General features: G+C 43.7%; 1 protein-coding gene across 3 annotated transcripts in view; it reads left to right on the top strand.

The window, feature by feature from the left end:
- Nucleotides 1–14,920, top strand: part of PPP4R1 (protein phosphatase 4 regulatory subunit 1) — a 48,770-nt gene that overhangs the window by 20,983 nt on the left and 12,867 nt on the right. For 2 of the 3 annotated variants that reach the window (XM_043889682.1, XM_043889680.1), the window contains exons 5-11: nucleotides 1,220–1,362; nucleotides 1,810–1,956; nucleotides 5,054–5,161; nucleotides 5,290–5,355; nucleotides 6,296–6,454; nucleotides 6,797–6,924; nucleotides 13,868–14,439. In XM_043889682.1, the coding sequence (XP_043745617.1) occupies nucleotides 1,220–1,362; nucleotides 1,810–1,956; nucleotides 5,054–5,161; nucleotides 5,290–5,355; nucleotides 6,296–6,454; nucleotides 6,797–6,924; nucleotides 13,868–14,439 (1,323 nt within the window). The remainder of the gene's footprint in view (nucleotides 1–1,219; nucleotides 1,363–1,809; nucleotides 1,957–5,053; nucleotides 5,162–5,289; nucleotides 5,356–6,295; nucleotides 6,455–6,796; nucleotides 6,925–13,867; nucleotides 14,440–14,920) is intronic. The other variant, XM_043889681.1, reaches the window with a different exon arrangement.

Here is a 14,920-nt window from a genome sequence, read left to right as displayed (position 1 = left end):
CATCCTCTGTCGTCCCCTTCTCCTGCCCTCAATCTTTCCCAGCATCAGGGTCTTTTCTAATGACTCAGTTCTTCGCATCAGTTGGCCAAAGTATTGAAGCTTCAGCATCAGTCCTTCCAATGAATATTCAGGACTGACTTCCTTTAGGATGGACTGGTTGGATCTCCTTGCAGTCCAAGGGACTCTCAAGAGTCTTCTCCAACACCACAGTTCAGAAACATCAATTCTTGGGCGCACAGCTTTCCTTATAGTCCAATTCTCACATCCATACATGACCACTGGAAAAACCATAGCCTTGACTCTATGAACCTTTGTCATTAAAATGTTTTATACATTTTATACATGGTTCAAAATACAGAACTCCTGTTAGATACATCTGTTGTCTATAATGAAGTCTCTGTAAAGTGAATTTAGCTGGTCTACTTTGGGGGGTTTATTTGCCTTGAAGGGCTTCCCACCTCAAGATTCAACTGTTTTTTTTGACCTTGCCCTACAGCTTACAGGATCTTAGTTCCCCAATCAGGGATTGAACCCATGCCCCCCCTGCAGTGGAACCATGTAGCCCTAACTACTGGACAACCAGGAAAATCCCTTAAAATGTTATCCTTTAGTGCTTTTGATCTTTTAAAAAAAATTTGGATCTCTGATTCACCTAGAATTTATGTATAGAGAGCAGTGTAGGAATCTCACCTTTTTTCCTCATATAACCAGCTTGCTTTCTTACCATTACTCAGGGGACAGTTGGTCCTTTTGAAATGCTGTCGCATTTAAATTTGCCATATGCACTTCGGTCTTTTCAGATTTTTTGTTGTTGTTGTTATTTTCAATCTGTCGGTCTCCTTTAGCATTTGCTGACCCTCTGTCGTCATAGTTAAGTCTGACTATAAATCCTGCACTCATTAGCTGCATTCAGGTTAGGAGCTAGGCCTTATAGCCTGTCCCAAGAGCAGTTTGTGGGTGATGCCGTGTACAATTGACCTGAATTCAGGTGGACAGGTCCAGTCCTCACAGGGAGTGACCACAGGCTCCAGGCAGGCTCTGAAGACAGAAGCCGGGAGGGGGTGACCTTGCCGTGACTGTGACGGGCATCGTGGAGCGGAGTACGTTCCCTGAGCACTCAGGATGCCGGGAAGAGCGTCGGGGGCTCTCCTGACTGCCCACCTGGCGAGAACCCCGTGCAGGGAAGAAGCATCCACTCACCTTCCTGTTGTTTTCACAGAGCCGACCGTGAGGGCAGAGCTGATGGAGCAGGTGCCTCACATTGCCTTGTTCTGCCAAGAAAACCGGCCAGCAATCCCATATGCCTTTTCAAAGTATTTGCTGCCCATTGTGGTTCGATATCTCGCAGATCAGAATAACCAGGTAGGAGGACCCTGTCCACATTCCTGCAGAAATGTGTGCCGTCTGGTGGTCTCCTTAGAATGTTCCTTCCACTTAGACCTGGTCATTCCGTTTCTCAGAATGACAAAATGACATCTTAAAGAAGATGGGGCAGGGTCTAGGAGATCGCCTTAGTGCCGCAACAGACAGCGCCAACGGCTGCTGCTCCCCTGCCAGCCTTCCAGGCGGCCCCCAGAAGTTTGTCACTGGGAGACCTCTTTGCCAGGAGTGGCTTTTCTATTCCCCTTGACCTGTTATGACACAGTCTGCCGAGTTCTGTCTTTGCAGAGCAGCCACCAGTTTTTGTCTGCAAGGCTGTGCCGGTTGGGAACCTTTGGTTGGATGAGGAGTCTGCAGATTTGTGAACTTCATGCCTTAGGGTTTCGTGTACTGTGCACGGGCCTTGTTTACGTGTTTGTTTTTTCCCAGGTAAGAAAAACGAGCCAGGCAGCTTTGCTGGCCCTGCTGGAGCAGGAGCTGATTGAGCGCTTCGATGTGGAGACCAAGGTGTGCCCCGTCCTCGTGGAGCTGACAGCCCCCGACAGCAACGACGACGTGAAGACGGAGGCCGTGGCCGTAAGCGGAGCTCACTTTTTCAGTTCAGGGGGATGAGCTGGTGTGTGATCGTAGGAGGTGACTTAGACACGACGCCACGTTACATGGGGTAGGGTGGGTACGTGCTGGGTATCAGAGTAGCCGCAGGTCATGAAATGTGAAACATAATGCTGGGCTTGGAGCAGACACAGGCTTCCAAGGGCAGAGGTGTCTTTCCTGGGGGGGCTTGTGCCATGTGGAGCTCCTGGGATGACGGTCCTTGCTGGGCTCGGAGAGGCCAGGATGCATGGCAAGAAAATATTGAATCAGCTGTGAATTCATCTCATCAAGAGGAAAAAGTAAGATGGCAAAGATAGCTAGGATCCTTTTAAAAAACCTGCATTGAATGAAGACGCATTTGAGCTCCTTGAGTGCTGTTGCACGCTTTTCTAGGCACTGTGAGAGCGCAGTAAGAAAAAAGGGATGCTGCCTGTCGCTCCCGTCCTTGACGGCATGGTCTTTGCAGGGAGGAATGTGTGATATAAGTTATGATTACTAGAAAAATACACAGATTAAGTCATCTTGCACATAATAAAGTCATATATGGTGAGTTTTCTGGTTTTTGGACATGGTTAGCAAATAGTTTGATTACTTGAGAGCCATTGCAAGTTGGGCTTGAATTACATGTATGTTATCATTCACATCTGTGGTTCCTCAGTTCAGAAAATAAGAATTCTTATAATAGAAAAGTGATCAATCCATCTGGAAATTAAATTATTCAGGTAGTGAGGATTTGCTATTTAAACCTAATACAATGGCATTTGTGTTGATAGGAAAAAAAAATTACTCTAGAAATAATTTAATAGTGCTTCTATTTTCTCTCTAGTGCCTTTCATTGGAAGTTCCATTATTTTATTTTTAGATACTTCAGTCAGTTCAGTCACTCAGTTGTGTCCGACTCTTTGCGACCCCATGAATTGCAGCACGCCAGGCCTCCCTGTCCATCACCAACTCTTGGAGTTTACTCAGACTCATGTCCATCGAGTCGGTGATGCCATCCAGCCATCTCATCCTCTTGTCGTCCCCTTCTCCTCCTGCCGTCAATCCCTCCCAGCATCAGGGTCTTTTCCAATGAGTCAACTCTTCGCATGAGGTGGCCAAAGTATTGGAGTTTCTGCCTCAGCATCAGTCCTTCCAATGAACACCCAGGACTGATCTCCTTTAGGATGGACTGGTTGGATCTCCTTGCAGTCCAAGTGACTCTCAAGAGTCTTCTCCAACACCACAGTTCAAAAGCATCAATTTTTTGGCGCTCAGCTTTCTTCACAGTCCAACTCTCATAGCCTTGAAGTGAAGTCTCTCAGTCGTGTCCGATTCTTTGCGACCCCGTGGATTGCAGCCTACCAGGCTTCTCCATCCATGGGATTCTCCAGGCAAGAATACTGGAGTGGGTTGCCATTTCCTCGGTACCAGTTAATAATAAATTTAGATAGTTTTCAGTAATTACATTTTTATTGAAGTGAAGTTCACATAATATAAAATCAATCATGTTAAAATTCACAATTGAGAAGCATTTAGTACATTCATAGTGTTGTATCACCTCTGTCAAGTTCCAAATCATAAATTTTTTTTTTTAATTTCACAAACTTCTCAAGAAAAAGGGAATCAATTTTGGCGTAATTGTTCGTTTATATTGAGCAGAGTTTAACTTGCTGTGTTACAATTTTTGATGTGATTTAGGAATAGTAAAACATTGTAATTATAACAAAAGGCTAGTGCTAGTGAGAAAGGTGTGATTCTATTACAAATGGTTTGTGTTTATTCTGTTATGTTTTGCATTCCCTGTCTTCCCAGTAGTTCTGTTTTGGGAATAATTCATCCTAAGAATTTAATTATGCCAGATCGGTGATGCTATGTATCTTTGGATCGTTAGCTTGGGCTTGGAGGTGCCTGGAAACAGTCTGGAGTCAAGAAACCTCACTGCTTTAGGGGATGGGGAGTGTCAGTGTCCCCCCCACCCCCTGCCACTCTGAGGGTCGTGGGTCTGATAGGGATGGGCCGACCTCACAGTCTGTGGGCACAGAGATCTCGCCATTTGTTTAAGCCTTTCCCTCATCTCCTCAGTGTTTGGTAGTTTTCAATATATCATGTATGTATTGTGTTAAATTTCATGTTTGTTTTTCATTATTGTGAATATTTGTATACATTTTCAGTTGTTCATTGCTAATTTATAGAAATACATTTTTTTTTTTCATTCTGTCCTATGTCCTGCAAACGTCCTAAGCTCACTTGTTTGTTGCAGTGGCTTCTTGGTACCGGTTCCTTGTGATGTGGTCTGTACACGGTCATGCACATATGGTAGAGTCCCCTTTCTTTCCAGTCAGTTGCCTCTCCTCCTAGTATTTGCCTGGGCTGGGGGTGGACGTAATATATAATGATGACAGACCATCAGATTTCCTTGTATTTCTAACTCTGGGGGGAAGGTATTCAAATGCGTTGAGCTGGTTTTCAAATAGTCTGTCCTCACTTTGCCTGGAATGGTGTTATCCAAATCCTGTGCATCTCAGACCTCTGTCTGTGCCTTCCTGGAGCCCTGGCTTTGCAGAGTAATAAGCACGTGGTCTTCCCGTTTGCGAGTTTCAGAGACAGTGGTACTTTGCACGGTGAGGACTGGCTGTGTACAGTCTTTCTTAGCAGTGCAGGTGCACGGCATCCAGACCCTTCTTGTGGATAGTCTTTCCTTTGAGTAGTCACCATTTATTCTCTTATCAGGGAAATGTAGGAGTTTTTTTCTTTGTTTATTTTTATTAGGCAAAATGATTAATACGGTTGAAACTGTAGGTAAAAATGCAATTTTTAGGATTTTCTCTGGGTTTATTGTACCTTTAATAATCAGTGGGTTGATTCTGTTGGTGGTAGTTAATATGGACTGTTGGTACCGCTGTATGGTAACTACTACTGTTGGTAGTAATGAATATGTTTTTCTGTCTTCAACTTGGACAAATAAGATGAATTTTTTGTGATGTGTAAGGATGTCATGTTATATTTTATACTTCCTTAAGTTACATGCTTTTAATAAATTGGCAGAAGTCCTAGTTTGAAGGTGCATTCGGTATGTGTGTGTTCTCATTTATTTTAGATAATGTGCAAGATGGCCCCCATGGTTGGCAAGGACATCACGGAACGTTTGATCCTCCCTCGGTTTTGTGAGATGTGCTGTGACTGCAGAATGTTTCATGTCCGAAAGGTATTGTAGTGGTGGTGTTTAAGATGCATGATTCTTCTCGTGGTTACTGTATTGATCTGTGGAATTTAAAAGATTTTTTTTAAGACCACTATAATATTTTGAAATGTCAATGATGCTTTCATTGTCAGGTCTGTGCCGCCAATTTTGGAGATATTTGCAGCGTCGTCGGCCAGCAAGCTACTGAGGAGATGTTGGTAAGGCCTGCAGACAGGAACCGAGGGGAAAGCAGTGCGTCACAGAGCAGCACCTGAAGTTTGAAATACACAACAGTGGCCCCCGAATTATATTAATATAGTTCCAGAAAGATAGTGTGACTTAGACAGTTAAAGTTTCTGTAATCTGGGTGTTTGTATTGTGTTGTGTTTAAGGACGGTTTGTTTAAAATGCAGATGTGTTAAGAACCATCAATCCCTTTTTAACTCCCATTTCTATAAAATCAGTTCTTATTTATTCATATGAATCTTTCATTTTAGCAACCCTAGAGTATTTTAGTGACCAGTTAGATTTATAGCAGGTGATTTTTAAATGGTTAGTTCATGGGATGTAAGGGCTTAATGTACAAGTTAATGTGCTCAAAGAGTTTTGGAAACCACCTATTATGCAGAGTCATTAAAATTAAGTACAAACTCTTGAGCTGTACTTGTCAGGAGTGTCTTTGCTTTTCCACAGTCAGTAGTGGAAAGAATTGGGTGTGATTTATTTAAGCTGTTGCTCCTGCTACTGCTAAGTCGCTTCAGTCGTGTCCGACTCTGTGCAACCCCATAGACGGCAGCCCACCAGGCTCTGCCGTCCCTGGGATTCTCCAGGCAAGAACACTGGAGTGGGTTACCATTTCCTTCTTTGATGCATGAAAGTGAAAAGTGAAAGTAAAGTCGCTCAGTCGTGTCTGACTCTTAGCGACCCCATGGACTGCAGCCCACCAGGCTCCTCTGCCCATGGGATTTTCCAGGCAAGAGTACTGGAGTGGGGTGCCATTGCCTTCTCCATTATTTAAAGATACTAATTGCTAATATTAAATGGGTCTTCTAAATTTTGTTAAGCTAATGTTTTAAATGCCGGGAAAGAGAAATGAAGTAAAAGTAACAACTGAAACCCGCGTGTGTCTGTCTAACGATCGGGGCCTCTCTCGCCCAGCTGCCCAGGTTTTTCCAGCTCTGCTCGGACAATGTGTGGGGCGTCCGCAAGGCCTGCGCGGAGTGCTTCATGGCTGTTTCATGTGCCACGTGTCAAGAGATTCGACGGACTAAACTGTCAGCACTCTTTATTAATTTGATCAGTGATCCTTCACGTTGGGTAGGGCTTTGTTTAATTATCATTTTTGTAAAACAGTGCATTTTACAGAAAATATGATTTTAATCCCATAATTAAATAATTTCTCATTTAAGGTATGTTACTGCTGATACTTCTGGGAGTAGACAATGGACTATTATATTAACTTTTTTTCTTTAAACAGGACAAAACTTCTATTCCATGCAAATATTTTGTAAGGTCTTATATTCACATCCTCACGGTTTGGATATTCAAGCCAAGATTAAAAAGCTTAAAAGTAAAAAGGAGAAAATGATTGAGGGAGAATTGTATCTCCTAGCTGAGGACGGACTCAGGGTCTACTCTTGTCCTTTCTTCCCTCCATAGGTTCGGCAAGCAGCTTTCCAGTCTCTGGGACCTTTCATATCTACATTTGCTAATCCATCTAGCTCGGGCCAGTATTTTAAAGAAGAAAACAAAAGCTCAGAAGATATATCAGTAGAAGACAAAAATAGGTAAGATCTTTAAAAACTTTTCTTTCAAGTTTTACTGCTTGTGAGCAATTTTTTCATTTTCACTACTTTTATTATGTTCTTTTTGGAGAGTTTATTATTTCTCTTGATTATAAAAATTGGTAAATATTTTTTATAGAATCTTATTTTAAACACATTTGTTAAACATCTCTTTGGTTAATTGTGTATTGAAATGAAAAGATGAAGATGCATGTAACACAACTAGCTTGGTGCTAGGCACATAGAAAGCTGTCGTGATAGATTCGATAGTTTTTGAGTAAGTTTATTTAATAATTAATTTCCCTAGTAAACCATCTGTTAACACAAAGAATATACAAAGTAATGGTTATACAATTTAAAGGGCTTGGTTTTTCAAGGAGTAAAACCTAACTTAGGAGTATGTGTTACTCTAAAGTCAGTTTCTTACCACTATTTTCCTCTTTAGTCAACTAATTTTCTTTTGGATCTTCGATTCTCTGTCTGCAGAATAATGATTATGTCAGTAGTCATAATAATAATTATTTGTCAATTGAGGGGGAAATATATTAATGATTAGCCCCAAGTTGGTGTACTTATTGGGGCTTCCCTTATAGCTCAGTCCGTAAAGAATCTGCCTGCAATGCAGGAGACCTGGGTTCGATTCCTCGGTCAGGAAGATTCTCTGGAGAAGGAAATGGCAACCCACTCCAGTATTCTCACCTGGAGAATCCCATAGACAGGAGTCTGGTAGGTTACAATCCATGGGATCACAAGAGTTGGACATGACTTAGCAACTGAACCACCCACCACCAGTGTACTTATTAACTGGAATATCAACTTTTAAGAGCATTTAATAAGACAAAAAACTAAGATCATGGCATCTGGTCTCATCACTTCATGGCAAATAAAAGGGAAAAAAGTGGAAACAGTGGCAGATTTTATTTTATTGGGCTCCAAAATCACTGCAAACAGTGACTGCAGCCATGAAATTTAAAGACGCTTGCTCCTTGGAAGAAAAGTTATGATAAACCTAGACAGCATATTAAAAAGCAGAGACCACCATTTTGCTGACAAAGGTCCATATAATCAGAGCTGTGGTTTTTCCAGTAGTCATGTATGGATGTGAGAGTTGAACCCTAAAGAAGGCTGAGCATCAAAGAACTGATGCTTTCAAGTTGTGGTGCTGAAGAAGACTCTTGAGAGTCCCTTGGACAGCAAGGAGATCAAACCAGTCAATATTAAAGGAAATCAACCCTGACTATTCATTGAAACAACTGATGCTGAAGCTGAAACTCCAGTACTTAGGCCACCTGATGCAAACAGCTGACTTATTGGAAAAGACCCTGATGCTGGGAAAGACTGAAGGCTGGAGAAAAAGGGGACAACACAGGATGAGATGGTTGGATGGCATCACCAACTCAATGAACATGAGTTTGAACAAACTCCAGGAGTTGGTGAAGGACAGGGAAGAGCCTGGCGTGCTGCAGTCCATGGGGTTGAAAAGAGTCAGACATGACTTAGAGATTGAATGACAACAATAAGGCAACCAAATTTTAAAGCTTAAAGAGGACACCTCTCCTTTTTACTTTAAATTTTTTTTTTTTTGCATTTAATTTTAAATTGAGTTTTAGTTTTTACGATTTACTTTAGTATATCCTTGGGGGAAAACAGCCCAGACCTAACTTAGTGCACGGGAAACACACACAGACTCTGACAGGTGTGCCCCTGGGCTGAGTTCGCTGGGCACCCGTCCCCCTTGTCACGATGCTAATGGACATTTTCTTCTGTAGGGCTTGGTTCTGTGCTATTGCCTCTGTTGATGTTGTGACTTGGCACTCCTTGCTTTCTTCTCTGCTGCCTTCTTTTACCTTTTTGCCCGTTCTCCTCCTGTCCTGCTGAATAGTCGAACAAACCCAAGGTACTGTTCTCTGTGAAGGAAGAAAAACCATCCTAAAGCTGTCTTCCTAGTGAGGAAAGTTGGTCACTTCTTTTGAAAACCATTGCTGCAGGACGTTTTTCAGTGATGATGGGCGGTGGGGGTTCTCTATGCTGTTAACATCAGCGACCTTTTGGCTAGTGGCACTAATTGTATAAAGACTGTTGCATAGCTTTTATTTATTTATGAATCTGGAAAGAGTCTAGGAAGTGATAATGTAAATTTACAGAGAATCGTATAGGACAGGGGTGAGTAGACTTCCCGTAAGATACCTGCAGTAAATACTTTAAGCCTCTGTCAGAACTACTCACTCTGCCTTTGCAGACAGTCCGTGGTGTGTGGGCTTAACTGTGTTCCAATAAAACTTTATTGACAAAAACACTGGTGTGGCCAAACATGGCTGGTGATTTTGCTGGACTGCCTCTATAGGATCTTGTTGGAAGAGCTGTTTAAAGACTGTTAGTTATCTTTTGGCTACAAACCTTAACTCCTCTTCCATTGTAATGAGGTCTGTCTTAGTGTCAGGTCAGTGCTTTTGTAGCATTGGACTTTAACTGTATTTTTACACTTTGTTGACTTGTATTAATGACGTTGGTAGGGGGAGGAGGCAGTTCCTGGCTGCAGAAAGAGTTCTGTTAGATATTGTAAAAGCCATCATGTAGTTCCATGTATTATTCATCTCAGAGCCATTACCTGGATGGCCCACTCTTAAATACCTGTTGAGCTGCCTTAAATCTAGTTTTGCTTTTTAAGGTTGGTTGATTGGTTGATTTTGCAAAACTTAATTGAGCACCTACTATGAACCAGTGACTGTAGCCAGATACACAGGATTTGGTTCTTGTTCTCAGGGTCCTCTCAGTTTCCTAGAATTCAGATTTCTCAAGCAGATGTCTTACAAAGCAAGTTTTTGGCAATATATTTCCACTGCTGTTTATTTCATTTGTATTGTTTTATCTGATCCTGGAGATACTTAATATCACTACTCTTTGGTTTCCCTGATAGCTCAGACGGTAAAGTGTCTGCCTACATTGTGGGAGACCCAGGTTCGATCTCTGGTCCAGAAGATCCCCTGGAGAAGGAAATGGCAACCCACTCCAGTGTTCTTGCCTGGAAAATCCCATAGACTGAGGAGCCTGGTAGGCTACAGTCCATGGGGTCGCAAAGAGTCGGACACAACTGAGTGACTTCACTTTCACTTTCACTATTTGACGCATGTATTGATTATAAACCTCTGACTTTATAAAATGCCAGGTTTCTCTCTCACTCACCCTGGATCAGGCTGCTTTGAAGGTGTTGAGAAAGGTGCTTCCAGAGTGATTAAGTGTTGAGATTTGCACTGTTATCTGAAATGAACACCCCGTCTTCCATTTAGCTAAACCAGCTATTAATATCACATTGCTCTCTGCACATGCTGCCTTCTTTTGGGTCTCCTTCTTCCTGTCTGGGACACCATCCTGTTCTGGCCACACCTCATTTAACAGAGAGCTGTCTGGACGGATGACCTCAGTGTCTTGGAGGAAACCCAGAGTATTTGCATCCTGTTTGTCTTGAGCACTGGAGAGCAAGCGCCAATGTGGGCCTGTCTCCTCCTCCTGTTTGCACATGACATCCACAGACTGCGGGTCTCCTGCGCGGCAGCGTGGGTTTATCTTGTGTTGTCACACCATCACCGGGCCTGGCATGCTCTCGGCACGTGATAAATCTCAAATGAGTTAATATAAGAAAGTAATGGATTTTATCCCAGAAGCCTTGACTAACTGAATCATTTTTGCTAGTCTTTGTCAGTTTAGCGTAAAGCTAACTTTGTGTAAGTAAAATTGATTGTTATTGGTTTAAATCTGGAAGTATTTCACTGATAATGAGTCTCCATTAAGTGAGCACGTGGAGTCCGTGTCTGCTGTCACCCAGCACGCCCATGCACTTGAGGGACCAGCAGTTCCCCAGTCACTTTCCTAGGCCAGGGTCTTAGCTCACCTGGACCCTAAGGATGTTAACTGTCAGCCAGTGTAGATGCCGAGCGGACGTGGGTGCTGGTGAAGACGCGTTCCTGGCTGAACCTCTGGCACCTCCGCGGAGCTGGGCGCTCTGCTTGCTGTGCCAACCCCTCTCCTCCCTTCTCCGAACGACGTTTGTATGTATGGCAGTGTTTGCAAGACTGACTGTTAGAAAGGTCAGAATCCTGACCATCTTCAACAGCTTGATGGTGCACTGGTTATTACTCAGCTTCAGGAAAAAGCATGTTTAGAGAATTTATATTTTTGACAGTTTGAAGCAACTGGTATTCATACAGAATTTAATACTTTGCAGAATTTCATGTGAGGGAAGATGTTTTTTCTCTTTTGAAAACTGTAGCAGGAGTTTGAAGTCAGGACAGATTGGTAATTTTTCATTAGCAGATAGAGTGACTTGGCTGGTGACTCCTTGCTTTTCCTGCTGAGAATGTTAAATTTTAATGCTGAGATGAGGTAGTGATAAAGGAGCTTCAGGCCCTTGGAATCATTTTCCAAACTAATTGGCTTTGAATTGAGTTCTGTTTGTGAATTTTAAATGGAAATTTATTAAGTTTTTCAGATAACAGATAACTCCAGATAACTGAAACCTCTGAAGTTTCAGTCATTTGCTCCCCACCCCCACCAAGCAACATCCTGTTGCTTTGATTTTTAAAATTTAGTTTGCTAAATTTTATCAAATTGCTATCAAAAAAGCTGTAAAAATAGCACAGAGAATCCCATAAACCCTTCTAGATTTCTTCAAATGTTAAGATTTTACCAAAGTTGTTATTATTTTCTGAGTTCTTTGAGATAAGTTTTAGACATGATTTTTTGATGACATGATATCTTTCTTAAATATTTCACTGTGTATTTCCTCGAAACACACAGACATGAACACATAAGCACAGTCTCATTACCAAAATTGAAAACTTAAAATAGATACGATACTGTCATCTAGAGATTTCATTCAGATATTACCAATTATCCCAATCATTTTTTTAAAACAAAAGAAAAAATATCTTTAATAAAGAAGATGGTTGGAAAAACGTCATGTAATTCACACGCACAGGGAGGATGTTCATTGCACATGGGAGCACTGGTTTGGAGGACTGATGGGGACCTCCAGGGTGCTGCGGGCACCGCAGCCAGCCCCTCGCTTGATGAGCAGGGCATGAACGTGGAGCCTGCAGCGCGGATGCAGGGTGAGAATCGGCTCTCGCACAGTTTACGTGTGCATGCGGCCTAGTTTATGGTTTATACGAACGGAGGAGAAATACCAGAATTTTAAATGCTATCACTGTGTGGTCTGTTTTCAGATGACTTTCTAAAATGTTTGTATCTAAAACCACTTTGTAAAATAATCATTCTGTGTTTCCAGAAAATCGTTTCTGAAAAGTGTAAACATTCCTATGAGACAAAACCTAATCCGGGAAGTGGGTGACCTCCCGAGACCACGCACGGTGGCCAGGGTATCACGTAGGTGGTGCCGTCACCTGCCAGGACGCAGGCCGGAGGGCCTCTTGTGTGATGTCTTTTATTCTGTATATTCAAGGGCCTGTGTTTCAGGGGAGCATCTTTAACTTTTCCCCCGCTCTCATCTGGCCTGGATCCATCCTCACCTCCCTGTCATGTTTCTTAGAAAGAGATGTCTCGTCACCTGTCTCATCTGCCCGCCTGTGTTCTCGGCCCCTGTTTGTCCTCCCGAGAAAGACGTGGCTTTGTCAGCTATTCCATCAGCCTCCTGCATCTCCAGTTCTTCATCTCTTCTGACTTCTCCCTGCGCCTCACGCACCCTTTTGTATGAGAGGAATGCCGCACTCTTGGTTACTCTGCAAGCCCAGCGTGCGGACACGCAGGCCCAGCCCACACTCATCCTCCGGAGTCCCCTCTGGTCTGGCTCAGGGTCTGACCACTCTCCCGGGGTGTCACCACCTGGAATTGCATGTAGGTCCCAGCTCGGCCCATGCAGACCGCAGCGTCTCCTCTCTGAGCCCTCACACTCGCGCTTCTGTTTTCTGAAAGTGCTGCCCCTCTTGTGTCGCTTCTGCCTTCGAACGTCTGTCTGAGCTCACTTCCCCTCAAGCCTCGCAGACGCTGACTGGTTCTTCACACACGACTCCTGCTGTTCCGTCGGAAGCCTTTCCTCCCAGCCCCGCCTCCCGTGATCACGGGCTGGCTTCTGTATGCGCTGCTTTGCCGGTGGTCACCTGCTCTGTTGCTCTTTGCCTCTAATTACAACCTCGGAGCAGGACCTTTGTCTCATTCACACACAGATCCTCAATACAGTGTCACCTCCTGGCTCCTGGTGGGTGCTCAGTACACATTTGTTAAATGTGATTGAGTCAGATAAACTTTAGAGGATAAACTTAGCCTAGGTGATGGATGGAGTGACTAGTGAGCTTTAGGTTTAGTGGCTTGTGCTGTCTCTCTACCAATTAGGTCATGACTCCATTTGGGGGAAACATCTGGGAGTAGAGCTGAAAGTGCAGAAGAAATAGAATTAACTGCACTTGCACTTAAGTGGACTTGAATGTATTTTGTAAGGTAGTAAATGAGGATCTTTTCTAATGCTGCATGGAGGGGCTTGTTTCTTTTCAGTGTGGGCAAGGCGGTTTTAATTCTCGGCTTGTCAGTATGTCGCTGGAACGTGGTGACAATACCATAATCCTAAAAATCAGATAATTTAAAACATGTATTTAGCTTGAAATGCCCTGTGGGAATTTATTTTCCTACTGTTTCTTTTTAGTTTCTTTCTTATTGAAATTAGCATGGTATTGTATCATCACAGAGTTCTTAAATATTATCTCCTCCAACTAATACCTAGTAGTTTAATATCTAGACTTAATTGATGTTTGCGTCTCTGAACACAGAACAACTGATGGAAAAAGAAGCATCATCAGTGATATACACAAACTACTGAATTTGTATGGATAATTTGTAATCTTTAATGTTTAATATTTAAAGTTAATATTTTTTAAATAAAAATTTTTAATTTTAACTCTAAATGCTTTAAGTAGTATCTTTTATTGGTTTTCTTCAGGAATTATCTTGATACTTTCACTCTCTTTCCCAAACGAAGCAATGAAAGGACCAGGGGTGAAGACGCTGCAGAGGACGTAGAGACCAGGCCCACTGTGGGTGATTGCAGTGTCCGCCTGGAAGACACGCTGGCAGACGGCGCGGAGAGCCCGAGGCAGCCGCCCGGTGAACTGGGCGCTCCCGCGGAGAGCTCCTCACCTCTCCGGTCGTCCCCGGAGCCTCCCCCGTTGTCCCCGGAGCCTCCCCCAGACGCGGCTGGCAGCAAAGAGGAGCAGGAGCCCTGCGCCTGCAGGTTAGCGTCCCGGCCAGAAGCGGGCACCGGTGCACAGGACTCAGCTCCCCTGGACCAGGAGCTGTACAACTCCTTCCACTTCTGGAGGACTCCTCTCCCCGAGATAGACCTGGATGTGGAGCTGGAGCAGGGCTCCGCGAGCGAGCCCGGCCCACAGAGGCTGGACGTGGAGCCCGAAGTGCCCGCCTCCAGCTCTACCAGCATCACCATGGCTACCAGGAAGGAGCTGGAGGAGATGATAGAAAACCTGGAGCCTCACATTGACGACCCCGACGTGAAAGGTATGGGAGGGAGTTGGTTCTTTGTTCTGATGAAATGTTGCTTTCTGATTTTCTTTCTGCCAGAAAGATTACCTTTTAAAAATCGCTATCAACCATTGTCATCATGCATTCTTATCTTGAGTATGATTGGTCTGCATTTTAGGGAGTAAATTTTAGATGAGTTTGTCACTGTTCTGAGTGTAGCAGGTTCCAGTGTGCTGGTTCACGGATCACTCTGATGTGTTCACACGCACTCACTGGTCTACAGTTTAAACCTTGAGTCCTGCCTCCGCTCGTCTGCCCTGGGTCTCAGTACCTTCCTATAAGCAGACAGTGCTTTGTTTTATGGAAGGAGGACTGTGTAGGAAGGACTGACCTGCTAGTGGGGATGAGATGCCCGTCTTCTTATATGGAGCAGGATGTGGTGCTCACTGGCGAGGGTCCCACTGGCATCTTCATGTGTCAGTTCGGCCCTTGTTCCAGTGGGTTACACATGCGTCAC

The sequence above is a fragment of the Cervus elaphus genome, chromosome 27 (assembly GCF_910594005.1).
Source record: "Cervus elaphus chromosome 27, mCerEla1.1, whole genome shotgun sequence".
NCBI classification, from domain to species: domain Eukaryota; kingdom Metazoa; phylum Chordata; class Mammalia; order Artiodactyla; family Cervidae; genus Cervus; species Cervus elaphus.
This window is presented reverse-complemented; position numbering and strand designations above follow the sequence as displayed.